Genomic DNA, 15900 nt, shown 5'->3' on the forward strand with positions numbered 1-15900 from the left:
ATATATATATATTTTTTAATCAAAAGTACTTTACGGTGACAGTGTTTAACAATGCTATAATACGATGAATATAATAAAATTTTTATGGAGATGCCGGGGATTGAACCCGGGGCCTCATACATGCAAAGCATGCGCTCTACCACTGAGCTACATCCCCTTCCTGGTTTAAGCTTATAGTAGAGTAGTATATAAAGTAGATCATAAAATGTTGTAAATTTTTTGTTTTGTATATACATACATATACATGCGCGTGTGTTGATCTACAAAAATTAACCATGGTTTTACAACTAAGTTATTATGCTAACCACAAGATTAACCATGGTTTCACTACTACACTAACCACAGTTTAACCGTGTAACGTTAGTAATATTGTAGTTATCAACTGGTAAAAAAAAAACTGAAAACACATAAAACAACAACAACATCAAAATACAAAACATGGTTACCGTTGTAAATTATATAACTTAAATCGTAAAATACGTTACATAAAACCGTTGTTGATTTTCGTAAGGGACATTAAAGTATCATACAAATAACACCATTAGTTTTAATACAGACATTTAATAATCCCACAAATAATTCCTCATAATAAAATCATCATGACATAAAACTGTGACCACATGCTTCAATAGCAACATCTAAAATTAACTACACTAATGTACTCTAGGTGACAGGTCAAACACCATTGTGACTGGAAACTAACAGATGGGGCTTTGACATACAGAACCACTGGAACAAGCTGTTCCTAGGATCCAGACTTACTGAAACCGGTTCAAGGAAAAGAATCCCCAAAACAGCTATGTGAAAACAAACACATGAGGAATAATTCGCTTCTGTGCCGACTAGACCGGGGACATGCATAACCAGGTTATTGAGAGCTTTGAGAGGGTACTGCGCAACCTCTGGTTCATAAAATAAATTTTTGAGCTCATGGTTGGAGCGGTCTTTTACTTTTTTGAAGCCTTTGTTCGACTCTTTATTCCACATTGCAAGAAAGATGTTGAGGGAGAGATAGTCTTGGTGACTGGAGCTGCAAATGGGATTGGAAAGCTGATTGCCAAAGAACTTGGCCACCTAATAGCAACATTAGTCTTATGGGATATCAACTCAGATGCACTGGACAGGACAGCCATAGAATTAAAGCAAATATTGGATGTGCGTGTGTATGCCTATACCTGTGACTGCAGCAGTAGAAGTGATGTCTACAGAGTTGCTGAACTGGTAAATAGTTATTAAATGAATAATTCCCAGCATTGCAACTATGTAAATTACATCTGTTTTTATATTACAAATATACATTTTTGTGAGGGGTGAGTAAGGTGTCCTTCCAGACATTTTCATGTACTAAAAACATTTCGACAGGTTAAAAGGGAGGTTGGAGATGTGTCAATTTTGGTGAACAATGCAGGTATGGTAACAGGGAAATACAGTTTCGTTGAAGCCCCTGACAATCTGGTGGATAGAACACTTAGGGTCAATGTTGCTGCTCATTTCTGGGTTAGAAAAAGTAATTCAGGGTTTTCTGCACAGTGTACATTCCTTATACCCGTTTTTATGTTATGAGAACAGTAAGCTTACTGTTATCTCAAAAACATCCTGATATGTGCATTCACAGACTTACAAGGCATTTCTCCCAGCTATGTTGCAACGAAACCATGGGCATCTGGTCTGTGTGGCATGCCATGGAGGGTTGTTTGCAATGAACGGCCTTGCAGGTACATTTATAAAGGGATTTCAGAGACACTGTCACTGTGCAACACTAAATCATGAATATGCACTGTCCTAAATTCATTATTAAATTAGAATTGCTAACACATTTTATCCACAGACTATTGTGCAAGCAAGTCTGCAGCAGTGAGCTTTGCAGAATCTGTTGCACTGGAGCTGCTTGTCCTTAAAAAGGAAGGAATCAAAACGACAATAGTGTGTCCCTATCTAATAAATACAAAAATATTTAGGGGATTTCAAACAAAGTAAGTCAATACAGTTTCCATAAGAAACCTCATTAGAAATTTGTGCCCTTGGTCATGCAGTAACATTGATATTCTACCTTTGCTAAGGAGACCATCCTTTCTTCCAATCTTGGATCAGAGATATGTAGCAAAACAAATAGTGGATGCAATACAACAGGAGAAGATGTATTTACTGTTACCATCAAGGCTACATTTCTTGATGGCACTTAAGAGGTATTTTAGGCCTCTAAATGCTTGTTAATGTAGATTTAAATTCAGTTTATTAATCAACATTTATTGATTAAGTAATTATATGTATTAAATGTAATACATCTCAATAGTTTCAATATGGCACAAAACCAATGGACAAGATCTAATTTAACCAAATATTAACTTGACCTGTTCTTGCAGTCTCATGTCTGCCAAACTGGGCATCATCTTTGCGAACTTCATTGGTGGGATGGATCTGATGGATCATTTCAGAGGGGTTCCTGTACCCATTATCAACTACAAAAAGCCTCAGCGCCAACGAAATGACAGTGTCAGTGATCCACAAACCACTCTTATCTATTACAACTAGCAAAAAAACAAACAAACGTGTAAATCAAAAGTGATCTTAAATGTATGAGTAATATCAGTCTACTTAAGTTTACCTGGGTGAAATAATTATAGAACTGTGAATAAAATATTTTTTTTGCCCTCTCTCTCTGGGGTTCATTTTTTTTCTCAAATCCAATAGCAAATTCAAATATTCCCTTTTTAATATATGTATATACATACACATTTGTTCCATGGTCTGTAACACATACATTTCTGCTCAGTTTAAAGGAATAGTTTACCCCTAAATGGAAATTTTCTGAAAATGTACTCTACCCAAGTTTATACCATCTAAGTGCAGATGAGTTTGTTTCTACATCGTAACAAATTTAGAGAAATGTAGCATTACACTTAGATCTCTCACCAAGTGAATGGGTGCTGTCGAAATGAGAGTCCAAATAGAGATCACTATAAACAAGTAATCCACATGACTCCTGTCCATCAATTAGAGATTTGTGAAATGAAAAGTTGCATGTCCTCTCACATTAAAATCCACCAACATATTTGTTTAGAACTGTTTAGTACTGTTTTCGCATGTAAATGGTGCTTGGTCTTTGCATATTTCTCTCCTGATTCAGACAAGATTATTTTTTTCACTGGAGAAAGCAAAGGGAGGCTTTAGAATTTTAGCCAGGAGCAATGATTGGAAGTTAAAATTGTCTTAATAATACATGTGTTTCTTACAAGCTCAGCATTTCACTTCACAAGGAGGACTGGAGTTGTGTGGATTACTTGTGGATTATTGTGATCTCCTTATTAGCTGTTTGGACTCTCATTATGATGGCACCCATTAACTGTAGAGGAACCATTAGTGAGCAAGTGATGTAATACAAAATTTCTCCAAACTTGTTCAGATGAAGAAACAAACTCATCTATGGTCTGAAGGTGAGAAAATGTAAATTTGAGTGTGGCATTATATCTATTATATTACTTTTTCTGATTTTAATTAGTGTGGTTATAAATATACAATATAATTTCATCCTTTGAGGTAAAACACACTAGAAACATTTTATTGTTGTTATGAATTGTTCATTTTTAAAACGAAAATGAAAATGAGAAAATGAAAAATTAAAGAAAATGAAAAATAAAGCATTTTAAAAAAGATTGTGAATAAAGCCTAGAGCAGGCCTCTTCCTCCTCCTCTCTGACGCGCAGTGATTTTTCAGCTAATAAAACCAAATAGAAGTTCCCCACACATGGCTCCACGCTTCTGTGACTGGAGCAGAGCATGGACTATTATCTCTACTAACCAGAGCCTGTAACATCGCAATCGGCCAGTGAGATTCTTCTACATTAGGACTGCACGATATTTGACAGCAATATCTGAGATCGCATATATTTAATCCGCATTCGGGTAAACATCACCTTGAGCAGCGTGGTTTTCACGTGGGAACATCGGCGAAAAGGGAAAACATAGTTGAGCGTTGCACCTAGTTCGGCTGACATACTTTTAAGAGCTAGATATTCTCTGAAATTTTGTTTGCGTTTAGAAGTAGCCTACTAACAGCTATGTTGCTGAAAATGGCATCTTTAGTATTGGAGGACGGGACAACGTTTAAAGGCCGTTTGTTCGGTGCCGTGTCCTCTGTGTCTGGTGAAGTTGGTAAGTGAAATCAAATAAAATGTAACGTTACTGGAAATATGTGTTCCTTGGCCCTGTTTTATGCCACTGCTCCTTATCACGCACTTGTCCTGTTTTCTCTAAACGGAAAGCGCGACTTATAAATGTGTAACTGAATTTCAAGAAGTTACACGTGTCTGATTTCCCGCTAAAGGTTTAAAAGTGAACACTTGCCAGTAGCCACTTCCTAGGGCATGTGTAACACATTACTGACATCCCAGACATCGTTAGGTTCATTCTCGGCTCAGTAACAAATAAATGAATACATACAAAAAAGTTTATTTTATGGTTTAGCGTCGTAAATCGTTAGACAAAATTAAGTGAACATTTGTCTTGCCATATAATTGATTTTATTATGCGTTTTATGCATAGACTGTATTATGTCTACAGTTAGCTGTAGTCATCATTAATTTTAAAAGTTTGTCAATATAAAAAAACAGTCAGCAAATGTTAGCTTACTAAAAAAAATAGTTTAGCAAAGTTGATCGGGGTTTAATAGAGTTTTCACGGACACATTTTCAGCAACACTTTTTGTATGTGTCAGAAAATTAATTTTTCTCTACAAATGCTAAATTAGAGTATTATTTGCAATAATGGGTGAAATTGGTCTATGTCTATTAAGTTACACCATAATCACTGTAAATCACTTATGGTGGAAAATTGACATGGTACACATAAAAGGGGAGAGAGGGAGTGGGGGGGGGTCTTTGGAATTTTAAAAAGTTTGACAGGTATAAATGGTTTCCTTTTTTATTTTTTTTACATTGTATATTTATCCAATATATTTATTTATTTATTAAAGATGAAGCTTAATAGGCACCCTGTGCATATTCTATAAATGCAATTAAATATAATAAAAAGTTAAATATTACATCTAATGCCCTTGCAATTACTAGAAAATATTAAGTAAATTACTAAGTCATGTATTGTGTGTCCTCAGTTTTCCAGACAGGAATGGTGGGTTATCCAGAGGCTCTCACAGATCCCTCTTACAAGTCCCAAATACTAACTCTGACGTATCCGCTGATTGGTAATTATGGTGTTCCTAAAGATGAAGATGGAGAGTTTGGACTCCGCAAGGTGTTTTTCCTTTCTTGTATCCACATACACTTTTAATATGTAATATTTCTTCTAAAGCAGGTTGTTCTAATACTACTGGTTCGATGTGTTCTAAATATTCTTTTTTTGTGGTCTAGTGGTTTGAATCTTCCAAAATCCATGCCGCTGCTCTTATTGTTGGGGAGCTCTCTGAGAATCCCAGTCACTGGAGCTCCGCCAAGTCCCTGGATCAGTGGCTCCGAGAGCAAGGCATCCCTGGGCTTGAAGGTCAGTCAGTGCAAGTTCTTCTTTACCAAAAATTGGTTTTGATTTATGCATTATAAAGTAAATTCCCATGAAATCAGGTGTTGACACTCGAAGCTTGACCAAAAAGATCAGAGAAAAGGGAACAATGTTGGGGAAACTCATGTTGGAAGGAACTTCAGCCAATGACGTTCCATTTGACAATCCAGACACCCACAATCTTGTTAAAGAAGTTTCCATGAAAGTAAGTTTCTTGATGTTCTTAGATTACTTCTAATGTGATTATTGTTGTGTAATGACAGCTTATTTCTTATTTACACCTGATTCAACAGGAACCAAAAGTTTTTAATCCAGAGGGCACAGTGAGAATCACTGCCATAGACTGCGGCATCAAGTACAACCAAATCAGATGCCTTTGCCAGAGAGGTGCCCGGGTCTCCGTTGTCCCCTGGGATTATCCTCTAGATAGCAATGGTGAGCCATGGCACATGTTACTGAAGGATGTGTTGTTGTTGTTTTTTAAATGTATTTATAAAGATGCATGGTACTATACTGTTTCAGGTTTAGAACTTTTTTTACATGGTTAGAAAACCCGCCTGTAAATGCTAATGGTAATTTTAAAAAATCTGTCGAAAAAATGATATCACTGTGTTTCCGTTTCTTTAGATTTTGATGGTTTGTTCATCAGCAATGGTCCTGGTAATCCTGAGTACTGTAAGGAGACTGTAGAGAATGTACGGAAGGTGGCATGTGTGGAGAATCCCAAACCTGTCTTTGGGATTTGTCTGGGCCATCAGCTTCTATCTTTGGTCATTGGTGCAAAGACATACAAAATGAAGTAAGCAATTTGTTCGTTCTTGTCACTTTCTGCAGACTTCTGAAGCACATTCCTTTAGGATAGGTCACTCAAAAATGAAAGTTCTGTCATGTGCTTATCCTTTTTCCAAACCCGGATGCATTTTTATGCTGTGGAACACAAAAGGAGACATTTTGAGATGTTGGGAACCAGTCAACATTGAAGCCCACTGAAACACAAAAAACATTAAAACAAGCTAAAGATAGAGCATAATAATAATAGTAGGATGTTTTGCTGTGTGATTTAAACCAGACAGCATCACTTCATGGTTAGTGGATTAAAGGGTTTGTAGGGGAATAAAAGGCTGGCTCCTTGGTCTTCCCATGCCATTCCAGTTATCAAGGAGCAGCAGCATGGTGTGATATCTAGTTGCTGGGGTAGGCCAGTCTGCTCCTGGGATAAGCGGTAGTGTTTTTCCAAGAGTCCTGGGATAGTTGCTTTGTTTTGCTTGTGCTCAAGGCCGGGTGAGATGCCAGTCAACAGGCCTTTCTTCAGAAGAGAACAGTCAGCGGATTAATTCAGATATGGTTTATGTCTGAGTTTGATTCATTGTGAATCTTCATTCATGGTCCTTGTGTATTTCAGGTATGGTAATCGTGGCCATAACCAACCCTGCATCCATAAAGGAACAAATCGTTGTTTCATTACCTCTCAGAATCATGGGTTTGCTGTGGATCCCAAAACTCTCCCAGAAGACTGGGATGTGCTCTTCACCAATGCCAATGACAAAACCAGTGAGGGCATCGTTCACAACCACAAACCACTCTTCAGGTTGGCGTTCATTTGTGTCTTGTTTACATAAATACAGTATCAATGGGCGTAAATGCTTTTAAATGTTGTATTAAGTTGGTGGTGATAATTTATATATCCTTTCTTCTCATTTTCAGTGTCCAGTTCCATCCTGAACACATGGCAGGCCCAGCAGACCTTGTTGGTCTCTTTGATGTGTTTCTGGATACAGTCAAAGATGCTAAAGAGGGCAAAACTGGAAAAACAGGTGATCTGTTATGATGTACACTTGTTCTTGTAGGATTATTTACATTTTTGTCATATGTTTACTGTAAATACATTATGTCTGATGTGTTGTGATTCTGTTGACACAACTAATTACTAAACTCTTTTTATTTTTGCAGTTAAGCAAAGATTAACAGAGCAGCTCACTTTTCCTGGATCTCCTGACCCGGAAGCATTTGTTCGACCTCGTAAAGTTTTGGTTCTAGGTTCAGGAGGGCTTTCCATTGGACAGGCTGGAGAGTTTGACTATTCTGGATCTCAGGTGATTTTTCAAAGGAGAAGAGTGTTTGGAGTGTGGAATTAAGGGTGGCATCTCAAATGTTTAGCTGATTATTACTATTCATAGTAGTAGAAGTGGTTGTAGTATTTGATCAGTTTCGTGTATTAATTATTATCATTTTTTTCTCAATGTTTATTTTTATTTTAACAAATGATACTGAAAAACAAATACATTAAACAGAACAGATAAGAACCCCCCCCCATCCCACCCAACCCCATGTAACAGCCATACCAAAAAAAAAAAAAAAAAATATATATATATATATATATATATATATATATATATATATATATATATATATAACAAATAAAAATACAATAATAATAATATACAAACATGTACATTCAGAATAATTTTTTAGCAGAAGTGTTCTCCACAAAGGTCAGCAAAGGTTGCCAGGTGATAAGAAATCTCTTATTTGACCCATTCATAGAACACCGCAGCTTTTCCAATTGTATGTTATACATCACATCTTTAATCAAATGTCCATATGTCGGAGGTGAAGAGTCTTTCCATTTGTACAAAATTAGCCTTCTAGCAAGAAGTATACAAAAAGCAATAACATCAGACTGGGATCTACTTAGATTATTATCTTGACTAGCAGCTCCAAATATTGCTGTCGATATGTCTGGAGCAATAAATTTACCAAACATTTTAGAAAAGGTCTCAAAAATTTGGCCCCAGTATTCTAGCAATTTCGGACATGACCAAAACATATGAAATAAAGTAGCAGGAGCTTGTTTACATCGGTCACAGTTAGGGTCTACATCGCTTTTAAATTTAGCCAATCTGTCCTTGGACCAATGGAGACGATGTACAATTTTAAACTGGACAATCGTGTGCCTGAGGCTTATAGAGGATGAGTGTATTCTCCGGATTGCTTCCTGCCACACATCGTCTGGTAGCTGATCCTCAATTTCTTTTTCCCATTTTTGTTTTAAAGATTCTAAGGCAATCAGATTGTGTAGATTAAGTAGTCCATACACTTTACTTATGGACTGTTTTTCTCCACACCTGTATTCGAGAATAGAATCAATGAGAGATGGAGCGGGACAATGAGGGAAACAGTTTGAATTTGATGACACAAAGCTTCTAAGTTGTAAATACCTAAAAAAGTGTGTATGAGGAATAGTAAATTTTTGGACTAACTGTTCAAAAGAGGCAAATGTGTCATTGAAGTACAAATCATGTAATGACCTAATGCCACTTTTTTGACCATATATCAAACGCTGCATCTGTCATAGGAGTAAATATGTGGTTCTGTACAACAGGTGAGGGAAGCGGAAGGTTGTTAGGTGCAAAATGACGTCTAAACTGGAACCAAATTTTTATAGCTTGTAGTACAACTGGGGAGAGTGTAAGGTTAGATATTGAATGTGCCAGTGGCAGCCTAGAGCACAATACTGATAGAGGGTTGTATCGGATGGATGATTTCTCCATCTGTGCTTAGCTTGCTTTCTCATCTTCCCCCAGTAAGTATAGAATTGCTCTCATATTTACCGACCAGTAATAATATAAAAAGTTAGGAAAGGCAAGACCACCTAAACTGCGGGGCCTTTGTAATACTTTATCCATTGCTCTAGGGCGTTTTTTATTTCAAATAAACCTTGTAATTTGAGTATTTAAATTACAAAAAAAAGATTTTGTTAGAGAAATTGGTAAACATTGGGAAATGTATAAAAACTTGGGCAAAACAGTCATCTTAATTATGTTAATCCTTCCACCTAGGGAAAGGTGCAAAGAGTCCCACCTTTCAAAATCCTACTTCATACTAGCTAAAAGAGGTTGATAATTGGCTTTATAAAGCTCTTTGAAGTTTTTCGTAAACCAGATCCCCAAATATTTAAATTTTGTCGTAGTGATTTTAAAAGGTATTGAAAAAGAGAGCAAGTCTGGAGTCATGGGGCCAATTGCCATAAGTTCACTCTTTTGATAATTTACTTTATAACCAGACAGCTGACCAAATTCATTAAGTAAATTTAACAAATTCGGAAGACTTGATGATGGGTCAGAAATGTACAACAACATATCGTCCTCATATAGACATACTTTGTGTTCAAAATCCCCCCTCCACATCCCCTTGACATTAGTAGAAATCCTCAAGGCTATGGCTAGGGGTTCAATTGCAATTGCAAAGAGGAGTGGCGATAGAGGACAGCCCTGCCTTGTACCACGTTTTAGCTCAAAAAAAGGTGATATGTTCTTATTAGTACGTACCGCAGCCAATGGGGCTGAATATAAAAGTTTAATCCAAGATATAAAGCTAGATCCGAAAACAAACTTTTTAAGAGTAAAGAAGAGAAAATCCCATTTCACTTGGTCAAACGCGTCAAGCGATAGAATAACTTCTGAAGTATTAGTCGGAGAGGGGCCATAAATTATATTAGCAAGACGTCTGGTATTAAAGAAGGAGTGTCGGCTTTTAATAAAGCCAGTTTGGTCAGGTGAAATGATGGCTGGAAGAGCATCCTCCAGTCGTGGGGCCAGGACCTTGGCTAAGCTCTTAGTATCAGTATTCAAAAGCGAAATCGGGCGGTAAGAGCCACATTCTAAGGGATCTTTCTCCTTTTTAAGAATCAGAGAAATAACTGCTTGACGCATAGTACATGGTAAAGGGTGAGATAACAAGGATTCTTCAAAGACAGATAGCAATAATGGGGAAAGTTGAGTAGAGAATCTTTTTAAGAATTCAGTCGGATATCCATCTGGACCTGGGGTTTTGCCGGTCTGTATACTTCTGATTGCTGCTTCTATTTCTGAGATTGTAATTGGTGAGTCAAGATGCGCAGCTTTTTCCGGGTCTATCAATGGTGTGTAAAGTTTCCTAAAAAAGTCTTCTAAAGTCAACAGGTCAGAGGGTGGGTCTGAGGTATATAACGACTGATAAAATTGATAAAAACAAGAATTAACCTCTGTACTATCCCTGTGCTTCAGGCCTTGATCATCACATATCTCCGAAATAATATGATGAGCTGATTGCTGTCGCAACTGATGAGCCAGAAGATTCCCAGTCTTTTCCCCATTCTCATAAAAATTAAACCTCAATTTAGAGATAAGGTATTCTGCCTGTTTAGTTGTCAGCAAATTGAATTCAGTTTGTAATAACATTCTTTGTTTTAGTCTCACTGAGGATGGTGAAAAGCTATTCAAAGAGTCGAGTTCTTAGATCTGATCAGTCCATTTCTTTAATTTATCCTTTCTGGTTTTGCTCTGACCTGCACAATATGAGATAATTTGGCCTCTCAAATATGCCTTCAACGCTTCCCATATAGTTGACACAGCCATTCCCGGAGTCATATTTACACTAAGAAAGGAGTCTAATAAATGTTGGCTAAAATAACAGGGAGCCCATACAAATGTCCCACCACGATTAGAAAGCGTCCATCCGGATCAGATTCAATACTTGTCGCTACAAAGTGTATATTTTTACTGAGAACTATCGCCACACCTCTAGCCTTAGATTTAAAGCTGGAGTGAAATGTCTGACCCACCCACTTATTTCTAAGCCGGCAATGATAAGAGACGCGTAAATGCGTCTCCTGAAGAAATGCAATATCAGTCTTAAGATCTTTTAAATGAGCAAACACTTTTTTACGTTTTACAGGGTGGTTGAGAGATTTAACATTCGAGCTCACCAGTTTAACTGAACAACCATTTACTTGAGAAGAAATATTAATATTGGTCATATGGAGCGAACAAAATGTTACAATTATATATCCTGATGTAAATTGACTTCAATATTGGACCATATACTTTTAAGAAATATTAAAAAAAAGAAAATGGTCTGACATTACCCCTACCTTTGTCATCAACATGAACATGATGAACCAGGAACCCCCCAAAACTGAGTCTACACATTATGTGCTTGTCCGGGTAGCTCTTAAAGCAAACTAAGCTAAGCAGAGCCAGAGCTCCTACTCAATTTGTCCTGACCGAGACAACAACATTAATGACAACAGTCATCGCAAAACAAAAACCAGGAATTATCTATCCGCGCCATTGTGAGTGATCCGTAACCGAGCAGGAAACAGCAGGCCATATCGAACACCTCGTTGCTCTCGTAATAGATTCCTGACGTCCGTGAATGCGGCCCGTGCTTTGGCTACACTAGCAGTGTAATCTGGGAATATTGAGATGGAATTTCCGTTGAGCTGGAGCGGAGCCTGATTGCGTGCTTGACGCAGGACCTCGACGCAATCCTGATAGTAATGTAACTTTGCTACTATCACCCGTGGTTTCCCTCCGGGGATCAACGGTCTCAGACCACGATGCGACCGGTCCACCAGAACTTCTTTATCCAGTTTCAGCACCTCAGATAGTAATTTAGAGACCGACTGCGTGGCAGCCGATTCCGGTCCCTCAGCGACCCCCGTGATTAGAATATTGCACCTCCGCATCCTCCCCTCCATGTCTTCGGATTTGCCTCGCAGCTCTTTCAATTCCGATTTTAAAGTACCTACCACGGCTTGTAGTTCGTTCACTTCATCCGTCCACATTGACATACTGCCTTCCATATCTTTAATGGTAGTTTTCATTTGTTCAATGTCAGTGCGCATTAGCGTCGCATTGTTTGCAATTTCTGTTCTGACAGCTTGCAGCTCGCTCTTTAGAAAGTTGAAATCGTCAGCGAGGGAGTTCTTAAGTTCAGTTCTTATCACTACAGAAATATCTGCTTTTAAAGATGTCAGGATCTGTAGCTTCAATTCTTCCATATCGGTCATGTCTGGTGGATTCGGTGTGGTCACTGCGTCGAGGGAGTGTCGGGCCTAGAATCGCAGGATCCTTTGTATTTATATTTCCGGAGTTTAGAGGCCATCACTCTTTCCGAGGTTCGATCATTGCCCACTGCGTGTTCAGGAATATACTATAAATCACGCTGGGGATAATTGAAGAAGATATGTTGTTTAAAATGCAAACTTAGATAAAAATTAGGCAGGAGCTCAGCTAAACACAGGGCCGGCTTTGCCGACAGGCGACACAGGCGGCCGCCTGGGGCGCCATCTGCTGGACGGGGCGCAAAATTGCAGAATTAAAAAAAAAAAAGTTAATTAAATGTATGTATCGTATTATGAAAGCTGTGCACACGCTGTACACTTTTACTGTGCACTGTCCACACACTGCTTGTATTTGTCCATTTCTTTTACTAGATTTACAATCTCTCGCCTTGGGCACCAAATAACCTAGAGCCGGCCCTGGCTAAACACGTTCTATTCCATCGCCTGCTCGCTAGCGCCCCTCGTGTATTAATTTTAAACTTGCTTGATCTTAGAGTACATGAAGCTTACGACTGAATCTTATAAACAATCGGCTAGTGGAAAGCCAACATTTTTGGAAAAAATCTAATCATTGGTGTAATAAGTTAAGCTAAAGTAAATGTAAGCAATTTTTTCCAAATTATTTTTTTTTTTCTCAGGCTATAAAAGCTCTGAAAGAAGAGAACATCCAAACCGTTCTCATCAACCCGAACATTGCCACAGTACAGACCTCAAAGGGCCTGGCAGACAAAGTTTACTTCCTCCCTATTACACCAGAGTATGTCACACAGGTAAGTAGGAAGCTGTCCATTCCAAAGTAATTTACGTGGCCTAGTTTTCTTGACAGATCTTGAAAACTGAATTAAATGCTTTAAAACACATGGTTCAGCCTTTTACGTCAGAAATTTAAATGTTCATCCTGCTGTCCTTCAAATAGGTGATAAAGAATGAGCGTCCAGATGGGGTGTTGCTCACATTCGGTGGTCAGACAGCCCTGAATTGTGGTGTGGAGCTCACTAAGCAAGGAGTCCTGGAAAAATACAAAGTTCGTGTGCTTGGAACCCCAGTGGCCTCAATAGAGATGACTGAAGACAGAAAGATCTTTGTGGAGAAGATGGAGGAAATCAATGAGCATGTTGCCCCCAGTGAAGCAGCCATGTCCGTTGAACAGGTCAGCTCATTACTCTACTGTACAAATCAGGGCATCTGAAATGTAAAAATATAAATCCCTTCCAAATTACATGACAGTTGTAGTTAATGTATTTCATTACATTACACATTTTAGGTAATATAATCAGACTACTTTTTAATTATTTTCACCCTTGAGGCCTCCTAGGTGTATATGACTTTCTTGTTTCAGATGAATCCAATTGGATTTATATAAAAAATTGTCTATTGGCTATTCCAACCATTATCATGGTGTTTCTGTTCAACAGTCCAAAAGATGTTAAATAAAGCGCACACATCCATGATAAAACATACCTCACACGGCTCCAGGAGCAATTCCTTGCATTTCTGTTGGAAAAATATCCATATTTCAAATTTAATAAACACTTTTCTCTCACTTCCGCTACACACACACACACACACACACACACACACACACATATATATATATATATATATATATATATATATATATATATATATATATATATATATATATATATATATATATATATTAGTGGTGGGCATAGATTAATATTTTAATCTAGATTAATCTCACTGTGATCTTGAAATTAATCTAGATTAAAATGGCTCATTCGAATTCTGCCGAAGGCATTCAGACTATGTGTGTTACCAAAATAAAATTGACAAACAGTAAGTCTTTGAGAAGGGGTTTCTCAAGCTAGGTGGTGCATTAGAAAAGGGGCTCATCTCCTGTTTCCAATGCATCACAAAGTGCTTGAAAAAGCTGTAAACTAATTCCACATTCCAAAAGGTGCAAACAACCTTACGCCTGTTTCACACATACTCCGTCTCCAGTGCGTATGCGTTGCATATTTTTTAACCAATGTTAACGGATTCCAGTTGCAGGAACGTTGCGTCTGCAGCAGTGCAGCGATCGTTTAGGTACTCCGTAGCGAACTGCAAACGAGTCCTGTGTGAAAGCACATAGAGTCCGTGCTGCACCACATACGTTACTCACACGGACTGCATACGCACTGCAGACGGAGTATGTGTGAAACAGGCGTGAGCAGGGCCGTAGCTGGGGTCAGCGGGACCCGGTGAAAGTTGTGCCAGTGGGCCCTGTTTGAAATTGTTTAATTTGTATGTTCGTTTATTTTTATTTATTTGTGCTATTTACACAATGTTTAAGTTTGTTTCAAGTTTGTAGGTGTCAAGGTACAGAAACCAAATAATTAAATGTAAAATAGCACTGGATAGTCTTCAATGTAAAAATGAAATATACAGACACCTTCAACATTTCTCACATTATTACAGTTTTTCTATATATATCAAAAATTATATCTGGTGTCTGTAGTTTTAACAGTCAAACCAAAAATTATTCAAAGTAATTCAGTCAAGAGCAGTGAGTGATTTTTATTTTCATTTTCTTGGATTAACATTACAGCAGCCAGTAGCTAAATTAGGCGCGGTCACTTTAAGAGACGATGAACGCAACCAATATAATACACATCGCATTTTTTTCCTCAACTGTTTACTTTTACTTAAGAAATAACTTGAGTTTTTTCGAGCATTTTTAGGCTGGCCTCAGCCAGTCGGTTATATAAAATATCAAGGAGAAAGTCATCAAAGCTTGCTTAGTATAGACCCAGCTCCCAACCCAATTTTGAGAATAGATTAACGGCGATATTTTTTTTTAATCGCCCAATAAGAGTCTCAAGTTGACGCACGATACGCCGATAACGGCCCACCACTAATATATATATATATATATATATATGGCTCTTATTTGTATTTTTTTATCTATATGGTCCAAAATTTTATGTGATTTCTATAGGCAGTGACTGCTGCTGAAAGACTCGGCTATCCCGTTCTAGTCCGGTCTGCTTTTGCCCTTGGTGGATTGGGTTCAGGCTTTGCTAATAACAGAGAGGAGATGATCACATTGGTCACCCAGGCCTTTGCCCACACATCACAAGTCCTGGTTGACAAATCACTTAAAGGCTGGAAGGAAATAGAGTATGAAGTGGTGCGGGACGCCTATGACAATTGCATTACGGTATGAAGCACCTAGAGCTGTGATTTCCCATTTAAACTGACGTATTTATTTATACCTACGTACCTTCACATTTTTACCAGTATGTTTAACCATTTGTTCTCTTCTAATTAGATTTTGTTTTTTCAATTAGGTTTGTAACATGGAGAATGTTGATCCTCTAGGAATCCACACTGGGGAGTCCATAGTGGTTGCTCCTAGTCAGACACTGAATGACTATGAATACAATATGCTGAGAAACACGGCCATCAAAGTTATTCGCCACTTGGGCATTGTGGGAGAGTGCAACATTCAGTATGCTCTAAATCCTGAATCTGAGCAGGTAATTCGGTCAGTTTTA

At 37.9% G+C, this 15900-nt stretch overlaps 2 protein-coding genes and 1 non-coding gene across 3 annotated transcripts in view; 2 read left to right on the top strand and 1 right to left on the bottom strand.

Moving 5' to 3' along the window:
- Positions 1 to 85: 85 nt before the first annotated feature.
- trnaa-ugc (transfer RNA alanine (anticodon UGC)) lies at positions 86 to 157 on the bottom strand. Its single transcript has one exon. It is a non-coding gene; the product is annotated as a tRNA-Ala (tRNA).
- A 680-nt stretch (positions 158 to 837) lies between these two features.
- On the top strand, positions 838 to 2548 carry si:dkey-221h15.4 (uncharacterized protein LOC563950 homolog). Its single transcript, XM_059512355.1, has 6 exons — positions 838 to 1221; positions 1363 to 1497; positions 1616 to 1715; positions 1829 to 1973; positions 2061 to 2186; positions 2364 to 2548. Exons 1-6 carry the CDS (start codon positions 931 to 933, stop codon positions 2530 to 2532), a joined length of 966 nt encoding a protein of 321 aa, XP_059368338.1. The 5' UTR covers positions 838 to 930; the 3' UTR covers positions 2533 to 2548.
- A 1459-nt stretch (positions 2549 to 4007) lies between these two features.
- The window catches only part of cad (carbamoyl-phosphate synthetase 2, aspartate transcarbamylase, and dihydroorotase), a 29281-nt gene continuing 17388 nt past the window's right edge, over positions 4008 to 15900 (top strand). The window contains 13 exon segments of the mRNA XM_059512356.1: positions 4008 to 4152; positions 5111 to 5250; positions 5367 to 5496; positions 5574 to 5716; positions 5805 to 5946; positions 6139 to 6310; positions 6914 to 7099; positions 7216 to 7325; positions 7462 to 7604; positions 13036 to 13167; positions 13314 to 13547; positions 15342 to 15563; positions 15694 to 15882. Coding sequence (XP_059368339.1) covers positions 4059 to 4152; positions 5111 to 5250; positions 5367 to 5496; positions 5574 to 5716; positions 5805 to 5946; positions 6139 to 6310; positions 6914 to 7099; positions 7216 to 7325; positions 7462 to 7604; positions 13036 to 13167; positions 13314 to 13547; positions 15342 to 15563; positions 15694 to 15882 — 2037 coding nt within the window. The 5' untranslated portion in view covers positions 4008 to 4058.

This window comes from Carassius carassius, chromosome 27 (assembly GCF_963082965.1).
Source record: "Carassius carassius chromosome 27, fCarCar2.1, whole genome shotgun sequence".
NCBI lineage: Eukaryota > Metazoa > Chordata > Actinopteri > Cypriniformes > Cyprinidae > Carassius > Carassius carassius.